Source organism: Lutzomyia longipalpis, chromosome 3 (assembly GCF_024334085.1).
Source record: "Lutzomyia longipalpis isolate SR_M1_2022 chromosome 3, ASM2433408v1".
In the NCBI taxonomy this organism is placed as follows: Eukaryota; Metazoa; Arthropoda; class Insecta; order Diptera; family Psychodidae; genus Lutzomyia; species Lutzomyia longipalpis.
In genome coordinates, this window is record NC_074709.1 from 15128519 (window position 1) to 15146369 (window position 17851).

Consider the following 17851-nt stretch of genomic DNA (forward strand, 5'->3'; position numbering starts at 1 on the left):
GTGAAGAAACTTCCACGGCGATCAGTCCGAGTTCTTCAGTCGTTGACTCCGTTTGTGTGCTGCGCAACGTTGCAGAAGAAAGTTATTACTTGAATAGGTATTCTGCAAGAGAGAGGTTCAGAGACATACAAATCAAGTTGGAGTATTGTGGTTGTGATTTAAATTGTGAGATGCTGCAATAAAATAGAGGAAGAATATTTTATTGGGAAGTCTTTGACCATTTGTACCAGGAAGTTGTTGAAGGAATTTGTGAGCATTGTGTCTGTTGTCCATTTGGACGCGATTGCAGTTTTCGAAATCCACTTTAACCTACTTTAGCTTGGGTTTAGCCAAGAGAAAGAGCCGTGTGAGTGAGAAAGGGGCTTAATTGAAGCGTACACGGGAAAGAGTTGATAAGTTGTTGAGCAAGAGATTTTTTGGGTGATATTTTTGAAAATAAAAAAGACACTTATTGGGCACTCACGAGTGTCGCATTGAGTTTCTAAGATAAATTCCTTGTGCACAAGACGCGAACTCTAAGGTTGTTCAATTTTCCCAGCTATCATCATCATTAATTCCTCCGGCTTCAGCTCCGGTGGATCATCTTCTGGCCATCTACCAAGAAGTGACAGTAACAGTTATTTTCACCTGTGAATCTGTGAAACGGTTATTTTCGAGAGTTTCTTGTGTGTGATTTTTCCCCATTAGCAGCCATCGCGCATTGAGGATTCATCGAACGATCTCCAACAGTGAGTATCATCGCCTTCTTAATCAATGCCCCATGCACAGTAAATATATACCTATTCATTTATTTAAAATGTCTCATCGAATTTGCTGATTTAATTTGCATCAATCGATTCAAATGCCACACCAATTGCACATTTAAAAAAAAGAAACGTGTGGCGAGACACTCATTCAGGAAAATTAAGTGTTGTCAAGGAACTCACAAACAGGAGCGAGCGACTCTTGTGCAATTTTTAAAAATGTCACCGAAAAATGAGCTCGAGGTGGATCAAAGGGCGATGAACTTGTTAGCTCGTTTTATTAGCAATCACATAAAATTGCCGTCATCGAAAAATCTTCCACACTACCCAAGAAAATTTGGTCCGGTGTTGCACAAGTTGAGAGAGCTTGAAGCTGAATTTAAAATTAGCACTCATGAATAAAATTGGTCTTTTAGAATTTTGTGAAATCCATGCTTTGGATTCCACGAGAGCTCCTCACGTGCAAGGCAAGGACTTGAATAAAACTTTATAGTACACCGCAGCTTAGCTGAAACGGCTGAAACATAGCTAAAAGTCTATTCAAGGAACTTTTATTAAATAACATTTCTTTAAAGGACCATGACTGCTAAATAATAAAATGAATTGAGATAATATGAATTGAAATTCATCAAGATTAAGTTTATTCAACCATATTAACGGCTGTTGGCTTCGAATTAGCAGCTTTTGACAATTTAATGTTTGTTATTTATTTGTAAAGGACTTTTAACTTCCTTGGTTGAATCTTAAGGAATTTAATCATTTATGATTTGAGATCTTCGTAATGGAATAAATTGACTTGCAAATCACAAAAAGTAACCAAAAAATCAGAATTACAAATTAAACTTTTGCTGGTAAAGCGATATCTTCGTTAAAACAAACAGTTTTTGGCGTATCGCACACTTTTGTTCCAAATCTTTCTCTACTGAAAAAAAAAACAAAATGTAAAGATAAAGTCAATCTTTGGATACAACTGTTTTTTGTCTTAAATCAACTTGTGAATAAATGAGGAAAAGCGATGCTAACTCTGTGCAAATTCTATCTGTATCGTGAGAAATATTATTATGAAAACTTAAATGAATTTTTAATTTAAAAATTCGCAATCATTTGTCATCTTGGTCACGTTGTCAAAAGCAGCAAAATTGTGGGATAGGTACATCATTCCGGTGATTTAACGCACCCTGCTCATTGGAGGAATTGCATAAATAGAAACTCTTTGTTAATGTTTATTTATCCGTCTTATAGTGAAGGACCTCTCCATTAAAGAAAGAAAAAAATGAATTCTTCAAGAATCGTAAATTTTTTATTGATGCTGCCACTAGTTTTATCAATGAAAGGCGATATTATTTATCATTTAGCCCCTTTGCTCTCTCCCACAAATGAGTCCCGAAAGAAACCAGCATTCTTTCGGGGTTTCGTTCGGGTTCAAGTCCCCCGGTAATGTGGGAATGTTTTGATGCTCAAGAAGTATCATGTTACATTCCTTCTGGTGCACTTCACAATAAAGTCCCCAAGCATAAGCATAAGCGGAGATGAAAAAAAAAGAATAAATGTTAGATTGTGATCTCTTTTTTTTGTGCCGTTGGACATTTTCCGCTTAAAGTGACTGGCATGACCTTGTTCGTGGCTCATTTTTCGGCCATTCTTCTCAGAGATTAATTGAAAGTCCCCCCAACCACCTCTAAAATGAACTCTCAAATGGCACTTTTGGTGAGCTACTCTAAAGAATTAGAATTTCCGCTTTAATGGAAATTTAAAAAGAATAACAAATAAGATGAACCGAATTCGCATGACTGTCTCAAAAGTTAATCCACACTGTCTCCAATACCTAATCTTCGACAATATAAAATTTATTTGATATTCACGACATAGAATACCTTTCAATTTAATTCAATATTTGACCGGATTATCAGAGAAAAAAGAAGCTACACGGTATGTGTGCAAAGAAAAACCACTTTATTTATTACATCCCAAATGAAAGTTCATTGTGATTCAATGTTTGAAATCATGAGATTGCAGCCGAATTAAAATTCACGAAGAAAAAATATTCATTTTCATTGAATTTGAAAGCTTTAACATAAGAAATAGCCGTTTTTGTATTTTCTTTTTAATAAAAATACTTTAAATACTACTTTTTCCAACAATATTATTTATGAAGATTTTTATAATCTTTGAAATATAAATTATGGTAGTAAACAGGATCCTTTAATCACACATGAACAAATTCCATTTGAATATATATAATCCATTATCTGACCCTTCAGTACGTAAAAATTGAAAAAAAAAGAGATTTTTGTGTGGGACGCTATAAAGAGGAGAGGATGGAATCCCATATTGCGCTCACAATGATATTGACTTCCTCTACCTCCATATACCGAATTTCATCAATATCGGCCCAGCCGTTTCGGAGAAGTTCACTTGCCATAGACAGACATTTCAGCTTTATGTATCAAGACAAGATAATTTTTAATTTTCTTTTTTTTTAATATTTATTCAGATTTCTTATTTTTATACGCTTTTGTAAAAAAAATGTTATAGGTACTCAGTTCTTTAACAATTACCCAGCTGGTAATAATAGAATAATTTGTATTTCCCGATACATATATTATCAATCAGAAATTTTTCTAAAACTTTTAATTCTTCTTTTCTATAAAATGGAATGATGTCAAATGATTTTTTCTTGTTTTATGATACAATTTTGCTGATGTAAATAAAATGTGAATGGAGTTAGTCCAGCCGGGGAATCTTTTTCGACAGATGTGCTTTTTTGTATACGCCGCGTAAAAAATATTCTCTCTTTTTTCGATTTTTAACGTGTTGAAATGAATACATATTTAAAAAAAAAACGTTGGGTCATATCTCACTTACCAACCACGCATTTTGATTTTTTCTATGTGTGGCTTTGCAAATAAAGAGTCTTCTCTACATTTTGTTATTGTAAAAAAAGTGATTTAATGTTTTGAGGAAAGAGTCATGACTTTTGGAAAAATGTTGGTGCGAAGACACAACAGGGAAAAGTTAGTGATATTAAATTACCTTTCACAATAACTGTTGTGCAGTTAAATTGAATTCGTGTTAACAAATTATTTACGCGCCAGAACGCTCATATTTTGGAAATTAATATGCTTTTAGGAAACTTTTCTCTTGCTAACACATATTTTTCTCTTTGGGCATTTTGAATTTTTCCTTGAAGTGGGTGCATATCTAATGGGAGAACAATGCATCCCATTCAGTTCTCATCCAGAGGAATTCTTATGAGAAGTATTTTTTTACGCGCGGATACAGACATCGATTTGCAAAAGTAGTGTTGCGGAATTTCCTGCATGAATCCCATGTTTGCGGCGAAAGATGAGGAAATTTGAAGCATCTCTCGAGTCTGCCAATTTCTAAAATTAAAACTCAATGGTCCTTATTGAATAAATGTCTGGAGAGTAATATGACTCCACCATCGAGCACAGCAGAGGCGTCTTGCATTCTGAATATATGCACGCATTCTCCCTTCATTCCGCTAAATCTTTCCCCATTGATGCGCATTATAAAATTAATCTAGTGAATTTTCTTGTATGTGAAACACTTTCAATTACTCAAAAAGACCTCTTCACTTGCCGGAAATTTCAATCCCAATAGATAAATGCCACTGAAAAATCACTTGGTTATTTTCTTCTCCTTTTTCCCTTTTGCGAGATTATACAAAACACGCGGCATAGAACATGCACATTACACTGAGGAGAAATTTTTCTCTGACTAAATGATCTTATCTGCGGTTCCCACAGAGGATGACTAAATATTTTGGTTTGGGAATTTTTGGGTATTTCTTTTACTAACGAAAAAAAAAGAAAATAAACAGAAACTTGTAGTATAATAAAATATTTAACGTTTACATTCACTTTTTATGTAGATTGCAGAACATAGGCACTGCAAAAAAGTTTTACAAAAAGGCTTACACATAACAATTTTTTTGACGTTTCTCTTTTTTAGCTAAACATTAGAAGTTGTTCCATTTCCATTTAAAGTTCATTTAGTTGACATTTTTAGTCTAACGTTTGACGTATTTTTTCTAAAGTTTGTAGGATCTGAGAGACCGAAATTTAACTAATTTTTGTTTCATATTTGCTTTTCATTTCATTTTTTAGTTATAATGATTTAGTTTTTCTCTGAGTGTAAAATATATCATCGGTTGCAACAAATGCCTTCCGGCTCGCGCACAATAATTTTGAGAGAGAAATTGATCTTTTCATTTTTTATGATAACAATAGGGCCCCCACACAACCTTTTCAGTGGCGTGGAGTATTCCCAACCAGAGAGACACTTTCGTGGCTGAGATTTCTCAGCGCCGTGCGAGTCAAGATCACGAACGGCATTTCAAAGTTCGTGTCATTTAATTCATGAATTTATAATGAATTTTTCTTTTATTTTTCTATAAACAAAAAAAGTTAATATTAAGTCATTTTATAAAAGCAGCGATGAGGGGTTTAATTTTTGAGAAAGTACGTAGAATTGGTTGCCTTTTAATTACTTGATTTTCAATTCATTGCTCTTTGAACTAATTATTTCTCTGTATGTTCGTTATTTCTTCTTCACTTTTTTAAAGCAAATTCTTGTTTGTGGCACTTTGGTGTGACTTTTTTCTTTCATTTCTTCCTGGTAGGTAGTCCAATGTTCTTTTACAAAGTCTTGGGAATTAAGTGAGGTGTCAGCAATAAACATCTTCATCATGCCTTTGAAGCCCTCATAAATCTTCCGGTTTAGAGGGTGATAATTTCTAAATATATGTACCTACACACATCAATATTTTAGAGTTGAGTTGAGAAATGCAGCAATGTCACATGAAAATTGATAAAATTTTCCTTAAATTATGTATCAAGAAGCACATAAATCATGGAATTCCATATGAAATTGAAATTGGAGAATAGATTGATCTGCTTATTTGGAGTTTTTTTTTGGAATTTTTTCCACACAATGTTGCTGTAACATGATCCACCTACAGAAAAATGATGACTTTCTTAGGCGCGTTTAGTGGAAACTTGCTTTTTAACTTGGAACGAGTGGAAGGCAAGAAAAAAATGCAAAATTTGCCATTCAAAAATGGTGTGAGGTGCAAAGGGTGCCCAAATCCAGATGTTCCACTTGTGGAATATTTTTTATTAAATAAATTGGTATATAAAAACATTACCTATTAAATTATATTAAAAGATAACTAATCTTAATCTTAAGATTTTAATATCTTCATGATTAAGAAGAGTTTTGGGTTAATTTTTAGGTTTTTTTCTTTCTTGGATGTCCTTGTGGGCACTTTTTTTAGCAGTAAAATGAGTAGGAAATTCATCAGTAAAGTGTAAAACAAGTAGAACTTTCATTAATGTTTCGGATTTTCCAATATTTTGAATAAAATTAAGCTGAAGCACTTAATCAGGCGCTACATCAGTTTTATACAATGGGCAGTCAATCTTTATTATTTTTTTAAAATTTAATAGGTGATTCCAAAAGTTGAAAAGTTCCATTTATCTGCCCTAATTGCTTCAGGGCAACTCCTCAAAAAGTAAAATGTTTGCATTCAACTGGTCAGCACCTTTTTTTGCTCAGCTGTTATTGTTCTCTCATTCAAAACGAGGGAATGACATTATTTTGATGACTCAAAAGAAACTAAAAGTTCTACCTCCGCAGTACAATTTGTGAGCACAATTTAACTTCTTTTTTTTTTATTCTCAACAACAACATGAGTGGAGTTCAAAAGGCTGTGGTTGTGCTCTGTGTCGTAAAAGTTCGCCTCAGCGTCTTTTGTGTTAAAAGTCGATCATCCAAATAGTATAGAGGCGCGCGAGTGATGATGCTAAAAGATGAAGGCCTCTTTTTTTCGGTGCTCAATGGAGAAAGAGAAAGAGTTGGTGCGATGCTGAATGATTGGCGGTTTGGGGGGAACATGCTAATATACATGGTGAGGCAGTGAAGCACGAAGTTGAGGCATTTTCCTTTTGGCTGCGCGAAGAACACGATGAAGAATGCAATATACCGCCTCGTCGTCCAGACAACCACACAAATTGAGCACTTCTTTGTATGTCGATGAACTGGATGATGTTTTGTAATAATTCCACATTTCTTTCGTTTTTTTTCTTTGCGTTTTTCTTTTAAAACAAAATATATAAATTTCGGTGGGTTTTACTGAGCCGTAAAAAATTTATTGTAATTCTCAAAGTTGGAACTTTCTCCTCTTTTCATAGAGAAAAATGAACCATCCAAGTCCCGGAGACTCCCTGAGTGCCACACTTTTTGTTCTCTCTCAGTCAGCATTATTTTCTCTTCATATCAAATGAAATTGACGAAAATTGCTTCATGCTATTGCATAATAAAGTAAATTGAATTTGTCTCTGCGCAATCTTCTGTCATGAGACCTTTTTTTTCCTTAACCGTCATCAATTTTAAGAGCTCAACATGCATCTTCGTCATGATTTGAGTGCAGCACAGTTGGTTTTATTCCTTCAATTGTGACATCTCTCCCTGCTCATTTGTCGCCCAAACCATGTAGGAAATTATTTATAAATAAAATTCGGTGTTGAGAGGATATTTCTGACTCCACATCGGATAGTATAATGAAAGGTGTGACTCTCTAATTTCAACCACACACCAGATATCACCAAATTTCACCATGAAAAAATGCTGAGAAGTTGAAAGACACCAAAATGTGATGATTATATTTTCAACAGCGTGTCATGGCTCAGATGCTTTGCAAAATAAAATAAAATGTGAGTCAAACTTTGAAAAATTCATTTAAATTTTGAATTAAGATTTCCCTAACTGCCTTATCTTTTTTTTTAATTAGGCTTTGGTTGTTAAAGTGAAAATTGACAAAACTGTAGACTTATGTTGTTTTCCAATATATTTCTTGATTGACACACATTCTACTTGCAATAAAAAAACAAAAAAAGTGATTCTTTTGGGCCGTTGTCTTTTTACGCAATATTCTATGATCAAATGATGCCAAATGGTCTTGAGTACATTATGTATGAAAAATCTCTTTAGCGTTCTTCGGTCTCTATGAGATCTCTTACGTGTTTTTTCTAAAAAGACCATGTACCTACAGCCTGAAAATGAATAAACTCCTTTTAGAACGAATTTCAATGTTCTTATATTTAATCAAAAATTTTAAAGACTAACAAAGCATGAATGCTAATTTGTACGCATGATTTTCAATCTTTTTTTTGCGTTTATGTATGTTTGGCAAACTTCTTCAAGTTAACGGCCTTTCAATTGAAAAGTAAAGTTATGTATGTAATGTATATAAAGAGATTGATAAAATGTCTGAGGGCAAAAATCTTCCTCGCATAAATCCGTTATTAGTAATAGTTTGCCAGATGTCGGTTTCTATTGACCAAAAGCCTTTCATTTTTGTGTGCATGAAGTGTTGAGATTTTTGGAGGCAACATGCTCGATGAATGAGTCTCTTGAGTCATTTTTGTAGGAAAACAGGCTAAAAGCTCTTAGTCACTGTGCAAAACATTGTCTTACATCACTTTGAATATTTGCACTGTGCGACGAACTCCTCCCAAATGATAGTAAAGAAATATATACAATACATATATGTATAAATATGCGTTCGTAATGTAGTGAGAAATCAATAAGTGTTTGCCCATTGAAGAGATAACGTCTTAACAGTTAAATCGTTTGCAAAGACAATAAAACTCTTGACCTTTTTCACCTTATTTTTCAAAAGGCAATTCCAAGATGGAATTTAACAGTATATTCTTCGCGAGAAATGATGATTCTTCCAGAGAGATGTTCATTCTCAACTAATAAATCGATACAATCAACGGTTTTTGTGTTGTTGCGCGATTGCAGGGAGGAATTTGTACGCGATCCAGAGCTTAAATGGTACCGTAATTGCTTGAGCATAAATGAAAAACATGGTGCACGGTGCTCCTGCTGGTGTGTCTTCCTCCCATCCATGGCATATTTATTGGCTCTTCTACATAGAAGAATCTCCAGCTTATGCCATCGAGTTTCCGCAGAGAGGTGCAAGATTGTCTTCTAACGGTCGACAACATGCAAGTGCGCCACAGCCGCCCCATTATGGTAATTCCCTCATTCCAAGCCCTCGCAAAATGTGTGCTTCAATCCAAAAGAATTCGTACCTTGAACGATTTCAACACTCCAATTAGAAAATTAGAATCTGATACGAAGATTGATTAGAAACACCTTCAGAGATGCTGAACCACTTGTCCATCTTTAACTGTACCACACTGCGTGAGTGCAGAAAAAACCCAAGAGCACGCCATGCGCGGAGATTGATGATGGTGTACCCAATGGAGGCCCCGGAAAGTAAAGATATTGAATTTCTATTTAATTTATTGGGTAAAACAGAAAATCATGCATTTAAAACTTTGATTCTCACATCAAGACCAGTTCAACATGATGGCAAAATTTTTAGGTCACACGCCAATGTGATAAAGCACACTACATTTTAAAAAGAATTTTTTAGCAATAAACTTGTTGACTAGGAGACGTAAATTGCGAGATGGTGATCATACATATAGAAATTCCTCAGCAACAGAGAACAAATGCCAGAGCCCACATACATTTCTCCTTCATTCTCAAAGCAAAATACTGAGAATAATTCCTGAATGCAAGTGGACCTGAACGTGCTGAGGTGGCTTGAATGCAAATTAAGACTTCTTGTATCCACACTGCAGTTTCCTTTATTCATTCAAAAGTGGTACAAAAAGGGTATCCAGTGTGGGAATTAAGATACCAAGGATGTTATTCATAATCCTAGTTTGTGTGAAGTATTATCATGAAATATCAACCAGAGATTTTAAATGATATTTGTGGGCGATGAACTAAACTCCGCCCATAAGCTTAAGCAAAGTTTGTTTTTGTAAATTGATTTGAAATCATTTATATAAATCTAAAAGGTCACTTTTTTGGAAAATGACCATCCCCTTGAAGGAAGTTCTGTGTTTCTCACAGAATGAAAGAAGAATTTCATTTTTATGACTTTGTAGCGCATTTTGCCAAAAACCATGAATAACAAACACTATGGAGGAGATTCTTTTTGGCGATGGCTCTCAAATTGGCTATCATGCGGAAATGATGTGCTATTTGGGTAATAGACTTAAATTGGACTCTCTTGCAAATTCGATTCAATTTTTTTTTTCAAAAAGACTGGCAAGTAGAGATAAATGGCAGAGATAAATGACGATTCCCTCAATGGTTGGTGTTGTGTATTATATCTTTAATTGTGTGAAATGAATAAATATAAAAAAAGAGAAGTTAGACGTACACCTCGTTAGGCGGAAAACGGAAAGTGAAAGAAATGCGATTAATTTATGTCTTCTACGTGAATTGTTTCAAGGTGATTTCTTTATTATTTACCGCAATACATTTTGGCGGGGGGTGAAAATGCATAAGAAAATAGGGCTAGAGGGGGTAGTTGGATAGATGAGAAAATTGGGGTATGAGCCTTCATTACATCCTGTTCAATTGAAAACACTGAGAACATTCATGCTTACAATGGTGAGTCACTTTCCGCGAAAAAAACATGATTCTTGGTGTTGTTAAACATTGCATACATAGTGCAAAAAAAAACTGGGGGAGGGTATACTATACATACAGCAAAATGGACGAAGAATTTAATAATAAACTTCATGCCCTCATTGGTTTCTGTGTAGAGATATCGGTTTTGTATCGGATTTATAATTATCGATTTGGAAAATATTATTACGTCTTCAATTCTCTTTGTATTTTCTGGCTATTTTTGCTACTTAAACTAGCATTATACTGCTATTACTATCTGCATTGTGCCATACTATTAACTTGCTTCACTTATATTTCTTGCACTATTCAATAATCGCTCAATTATTTATGAAGTGAACTCGAATGAAAATTCTTCACAATTAAGAATATTTCTCCGAGCAATTAATTGACTTTTTTAGTACCCATGTCCACTCCCTAACAAGAAAGTTTGCATATGCAATTAAATTCTTCGCCAATCTAGCACAAAGTCATAGGAGATATTTAATTTTCTTCGCAACATTTACTTTCCAGATTTTATTGCAGAGATTTTATGTTAGCTCTCTTGATAATAAAAAAAAATTCGATGCAACATTTCCTTGGGAATTTTGACGTTGCACACATACGGGAAGTGAAATGATGACACCTAAAAACAGATTTTTGGTTCCTTTTTTCTTGAAGAAGAAAAAACATACATACATATACTTCTTCCAAAAGACGTAATCTAATTGCGCAAATATCTTGCACTCTGTTTTGTGATTTGAACATTTAATGGATTATATAAGCTCATTAAAGTTTTTTTTTATTTATGCTGTGATTCAACATTTTCTTACCCCATATTTCAAATCTCTATAATGTGCGGAATATTAACAGGGCGGAAAGTAAAGTGCAATTTATAGTCTTATTTTGGTAATAATTCACATGATTTTCCGGGAAGATTACAATAGGGTTTTGTCAATGGTTTTGTTATTATTTCAAATCAATTTTGCCAACAAAGTGTAGGAAAAAGATTGTATTAATATTCATATAAAAAATTCCTAAAATGATCTTCTGGAGGGGTTTAATTTAGGTTTAACGCTTCATCTATTTCTTTTTTTTTTATTACAATTTCTTCGCGAAAAAGTCCAAAGGTTGAATTTTTTCTGCGAATATGTATGACCATGATCGTGCGTGTGCAACATACAAAAGCTCATTGAAAATCCACTGCAGATTTGTAGTGAAATAAATCCAATGAGTCGGCGTGTGCTTTTTTTCTTGTCCTTCAATTTGCTGATGGCTTCTCCATTGTACTGAAACGTCGTGGCTTTCACAAGACCAAAAATCGCATTTTTCTCGCAACATTGCGCACTTACAACTGCGAAGAGGACACATCGCCAAAAAGGGGACAGTATGGCGATTTAGAATGTCGTTTTGATGATGATGGCACCACCAAGAGAGAGAAATTATTAGGAACTACCGTGCACGGTCATTACCCTATTTTTATGGGTGTCTTTTTTTTTAAGTATTTTCTTTTCCCAACTTTATCGAGTTCTTTGCCGTTTTCTCTCATCCACTTCTTTTATTTGGCGTTATGTTGTATACGTATATTAAGAAACTTAAGAGATGCGAGAAACTTTTATTCAGCAACAGGTGCGAAACCGGTGTCTCACGAAGACACTCCTCTTATCATTTTTCTTTTCAGCCCAGAAAAGATGTCAGTATTCCCATAAAAAATTCACATGCCATGTGAAAAGAATATGTGGAAAAAGTTTTGTTCTTTTTATGGGCTTCATAGGAAAAAAGAGATATTTTGTATCTATATATGGATTTTGAATTGTTGAAGCGAAATATTATTGGTGCGTGTCTTGAGATGCTTTCATCCTCAATGATGATGTCTTGGCGCACACAAACTTCCCCTCTCTTTTTTTTATTATTCCATCATCTCATGTCGTGTCAAGAAACTCTTGAGACAGATTAAAAAGTTAAGTGAGTTGACCTTCAGCAGAGGTAAGAAGTCTCTTTTGAGTTGGACGGTTGAATTTTCTATTTTAAGAAGCAACAACCAGGCCAGAAGATGCTGATAAAAAGCGCCAGATTGAAAATCCGCTAGATTATCTACTTGGTGTTTTTTGAATAAGTAATTATGTTACTAAATTATCCCAGAAAATAAGTAATGGGGACTATAAAATTTGTTTCTTTTTAGAATTTATGTTACAGGCAACTTCTTAGTGAAAAAGTATATTGAAATTCTGCATTTTAAATTTGGCACAGTTTAGTTTATAAACTAGATTTTTTTGTAGGCCGCAGATTTGGACCATGTTTAGGGAATTTACATAAAATATAAGAACATGCGTAATAGATGGTATATTCTTAATATTCAAAAATTACCAAAATTAAAATTAAAAACAATTTTGAGCATTTGTCTTAAGCGTCTTAAAATGCATAAAACGAAGGAATCTTTCAATCCTCTGAAGCAAAAAATCGAATTTATTCATCCCCGATAGCTACCTACCATTCCACTTTGCACTCATCGAGCCACACGTTGTAGTGTGTTAGGAAAAATAATTTAACATTAACTCCACTTCTAATATCTTAGTCTTCATTGACTATTTCAATGAAAAAGTGAAAGAAATCTTCATAAAAGTCAAAGAGGAGCTTCTAAAGAATTTTTCTCACGGTTGTGTGCAAAAGCGTAAGTTCGACATGCTTCGACCTAAATAATTTTTCAATCAAGCGTCGTATCAAATCCATCAATGGGTGGGATCTTTAATCGACTGCACTAGTTTCGTCTTCATCGGAAAGAAAAGCACCAAAGTCGAACAATGCTCCAAAATTGGGATCATCTTCTTGTTCAATGGGCGTCTAATTAATGATCAAAAAAATGTATTATATATGAAACACCCTGCTAAAGAAAGCGTAAAGGTGTGTTATGCAAAAGATATGAATAAAAATTTGAGCAAGAATTTAGTTGAGTTGCTGTTGAAAAAAAAAATCACAAAATGTGAAGTAATGACAAATTAATTGAAGCATTTCTCTGTAAGCTTGAGTGGGGAGGTTGGCTTGGTGAGATTCATTGCGGAGAAATTCTGTGGGAGATGGAGTGAACAAATTTATTGGTTCCACCTCGCATCCGGATGACTTGGAGGAAGTTTAATGATGCTTCGCCATTATGTTTTCAGAGAAATGACGTGTAAATTATACCCGACATTCTTTTCTGAAAGTCTATTTGTATGCAAATACATATCAACGTGTTGTGATCTCTTAATGCAACAATAATGTTTCATATGAGATATGAAGAGATCGTGTGTGGCATCTCAACCAATTACTAGACGAGCTACTACTTTTGCATTCTCACGTATGGAGCCCTCTAATGATTTTTTTTCTAATTATTTTTTTTTATCTCTTTTTGCTTCACAGGAAGATGATGATACTGCAGTGAACCTAGGTGCTAAAGCAGCCAACATTCCCCTCTCAACAATGTCATCAACTTCTTGTCCGCGTTTCGTGCAGAACGCATGGAAAAAGGATCTCTGTTCCAATTGCTTCAAGTCAAAGGATGAACATACAAATTTGACTACGATGAAAACGATCAAAGTACCCCCGTTGACGGCAACACCTCCCAAAGGAATCATACGATCAGGTGGTAAGAGAAAGAAGCACAAAGTAAGCTTTACGAAAGAATTAAGTCAAGTTATTGGATTTGGCGGGGATTGGATTGATTCCGATACAGATTCAGACATTGAATCAGTTGATAGCTTAGAGAAGAGCGATGATCCACCACCAGTTTACGAGGATAATGACCAAGATCTTCAGCGTTTAACTAAAACCAACACTGACTTTAACATGAACAATGGGAATCTCTTAGGAGATCCCGAAGTGAATATCAAGAGATCATTTGCAGCACTTAAGTTAGGCACACCACAGAAGGACAGTGAGGGTAAGAAGCAGACTCTAAAAATCTCAGTTACACCCTTTAGTTCATCCAACAAAGTCAACGAGATCAAGCAACTTTTTGGACCGGCGAAAATGCCTGAGAAGAAGCTTGAAGCTACGAGCATTGTCATCAAAACTGCTCCAAAAAAAGCAGATGACGATGATGCTCCTGCAATAGTTTCAGTTTCCGAAAAGTCCCTCCTTGAAGAAATCTCAGAGACACTCGAAAGAAATCAGTTTGGAAAGGAAACTTCAAACCTTTTGCACAACAAGAAAGATGAACCTGACAACAAATCGTCCGATCTGTCTGTAAAATTGGAGATAAAAAGCCCCAACACTAAACCTGTTAGCGAAACAAAACGATCAATTTCTAGGCATGTTCCCGTATCGAAGGATCAAGCTAAACCACGTGTTCCGATTTATGCCAAAAACACAGATACGGATAGCAATTCGTCAGATGTTGAGAATGGAATATCTGAGTATTACGACGTTGTTGAAACAGCCACAGTATCATCTGGAAGCTATGAGAATGTTCCCGATGGTGAGGATAGTGTGAAAGTTAAAATAACTGAAGAGACGAAGAAAAAGGATTTAAACGAAGTCAAAACATACGCTCCAAGTCGAACGTCCTTTTTCTCAAGTCAATTTATTACAGACATGTGCCTGTCCACAAAGCCTGTTTCGCAGCATTTGAAAAAGCGTTCTGAGATGTATAATCTCGCAGATCAGAGCTACATCACTGGGAAGATCACGTCAGACGGCCTGATTGTAACTAAAACTTCTTCAGAAGATGCTCTAGATTCGACAGGTTCAAGTTTTGACAGTAGTAGTGATGAGGAGATGTCTTCAATTAATCGCAGTGAATCCGATAGTGGAATCGTAGCGAATGAGTATCAAAATGTTGAAGCTGAAAGTCGTCTTGATACCAAACCGACTTCAACTACTCCATCAGTTGTTACAACTTCAACAGACTACGAAATGATTGAAGTGCAAACAGAAGCTGGGCAGGATGATGTTTTCAGTATTGAGAAGAGTCGTGAATTAGCCGGAGAACCCGATGGAAGTTCTGATCCTGATGTTAATGGTGAAGCTCCGGCATTGCCAACTTCACCACCTCCAAACATTGAGCCACGCACTGTATTCTTGCACAGTCTACAAAAGCATTTATCTATGGAAAAGCCAAAAGTGCCCAGTAAACCGGCTGTAAATGTTGTAAAAACCTTTACGAAGAAGCCTCAAGCAACTGTAGCACAGCAGCAGGTTATTTTGCAGCTGCAATCAGTCATAAAAGCGCCCGAGGAGAAAGCTGCACAGGGAAAGCAAGAAGATTTGACGAAGGCTCCTAAAAAAGGACGTGCTCCAAACCCACCACCATCTCCAGTTGATGAGGTCAAAAAGGATGGAGCAAGGATAACAAAAATGACACCGAAGAAGGATGTTGTTGAACCTACTGTAACAGAAGATGTAGTTGCTAAGTCTGATCAAAAGCTGCAGATGGAGCAATCTCCAACGTTGTACACGCGGAATCCTTCTGCTGTTGTCAAGTCCTCAAGCCCAGTTGTTCGGGAGAAGGATAAGCGTGAACGTGCCACAATTAATCCCAAATTCCGCAGTCTCAATTCCCTAAATTCCCATAATTACTACGAAAAAGCGCGCCCGTCAACACCTGAACCGGCTCCAAGGAAGAGTCTTTCTCTATCGCAGGATAATCTGTTAATGGAGAAGCCCAAGAAGGCTAAATTCTCTATTAGGAAATTCCTTCGGATGGGCTCCAGTAAGACTCTGGAAGATGCCGGTACAAAGAGAAATGGTATCTACGACGAATTACCAGGTAGTTCAACAAAACCTCGGCTGGTCATTATTCATCCCATCGACATCAATACATCCGGGGTAGAGGTGGTGAGTTCTGATTTTATTGATTTCGCAATTCAATTTGAAGATGATTTAAAAATGGTCAAAAGTTGCAACTTCCGTCTTTCCGAAAACTTTCCATCAATTAATTTATTACATAAAGTTATCATCTGCTTTTTTATTCCATGATTTATGGGTCAATATTTTGCCGACTTTTTTGCCAACAATTCCAACATGAGAAAAAATATCTCTGAAATATAATAAACTTCTCAATATGTTGCAAATTTATTCTTGTGCTATGTTGAATGATCAAGAAGTGAAAATTTTATGTAAAATGTCTTTTTTTAAGTGAGTGTGAATGGAATAAATAATTTTCACTTGCAAAATATTTGAAGCTTTTACTTTTATGTGCCATCATTGACACTCTGTTGGATAAATTAATTTCAATATAGAGATGACAAACTATACAAATAATGCTCAAGACGGCAAATTCATCTTTGTATGGCACACAAAATTATATTAATATAAATTGAGAAAAATGTGAAGACAACAAAAAACCTTTTTCTTTTGACCTTCAGGAAATATTCAAATATTTAAGAATTTTAGAATTTTTCCTGGAAATTATTACAAAGTACAGGGTATTTAATTAAAATATATTAATAATTTTTCCAAGATTTCTACAAAATATAGGAATTATGAAGTTTTTTTTTAAATCTCACTTTTTCGTTTAAATTTTTCAAAGCTGAGAGATCCCCTAAAGCCAGGAGTGAAGGATGAGGCAAAAAGTAATGTGGTTACTGGAAAACCTCCGGCACCACCGCAAAGAACGGTTGAGGTGAATAAACCCGCTCGTCCACCACCGCCAAAGAGTGCAGAATTGCGGCGGAAGCAGTTAGAATCCAGTAGCACCGATCGGGTGGAAGTTACAAAGCAACGCGGGGACAATGTCTATGCAAATCTCGGTGAGGTGCGATCCTCAATGGCACCCCGGAAGCCCGAGAGAACAGCCAGTATGCGCGAGAGGGAAGCTCAGTTGGAATTGGCACGACGACGTACCCCGAGGAAGTGTCAGGAATACTCGGACACAGCGTCTGACATTTCATCATCTAGTATGTCGCGCGAGACACAGGGCACGGACCTCTCGCGTTCCGTGAGTGATGCATCCGAGAGGTCGACAGATGGGAAGACACAGGCACGCGACGGTAGCAAAAACACCGAGTCGGAGAGCGTGGAAAATAAAGCAAAAGTGAAAGAAGTCACAGAGAATGAACACAATAGTGAAATTGTGCAGCACAGGGCGTCGAGTCAGGTTGCATCCGCAGCATCTGCTGGAGACACCATCACGGAGCGGAAGAGGCGACTACTTGAAATTGACCAACATAAGATCTCAAGCAAAGTGGAGATGTTTGAGAAGAGTATAAGTGAGGCGAGGCCTAAGCAGAATTTGGAGGGAATTAAGAGTTCAGTTCAAAAGATGTCCACAACCATCGATAATTACCTGAAGGTAAAACCGCGAAAAGTGGAAGAACATGAAGGAGTTTATTCATTTTTTTTAGACTTTATAGAATATATTAAAGATTAACACTGAAAGAAAAAGCACACTTTTAAAAAATCCAGAAATAATTTAAATTTCTTTTGGATGTTAAATGGAACAGACTCTTTTAAAAAATTCAAAAGCAACACCTTTTTGCCTTTTTTTACATTTTGTGTGGCATTGTAGTGTAGGGTCCACAAAATTAACATTTTTTTTATTCTTCAATAAGTTTCTTATTAATTGAATTTACTGTAAATCATCTAGTTTTGATAATATTTTCAATTTTATTTTATAGAACAATTATTATATT

General features: G+C 35.5%; 1 protein-coding gene across 2 annotated transcripts in view; it reads left to right on the forward strand.

Moving 5' to 3' along the window:
- Nucleotides 1–17851, forward strand: part of LOC129793317 (uncharacterized) — a 25266-nt gene continuing 7415 nt past the window's right edge. The window contains exons 1-3 of one of the 2 annotated variants that reach the window (XM_055833175.1): nt 1–728; nt 13641–16055; nt 16750–17511. In XM_055833175.1, coding sequence (XP_055689150.1) covers nt 13701–16055; nt 16750–17511 — 3117 coding nt within the window. In that variant the 5' untranslated portion in view covers nt 1–728; nt 13641–13700. Of the gene's footprint in view, nt 729–7461; nt 7481–13640; nt 16056–16749; nt 17512–17851 lie in introns of those variants that run through there. The other variant, XM_055833176.1, reaches the window with a different exon arrangement.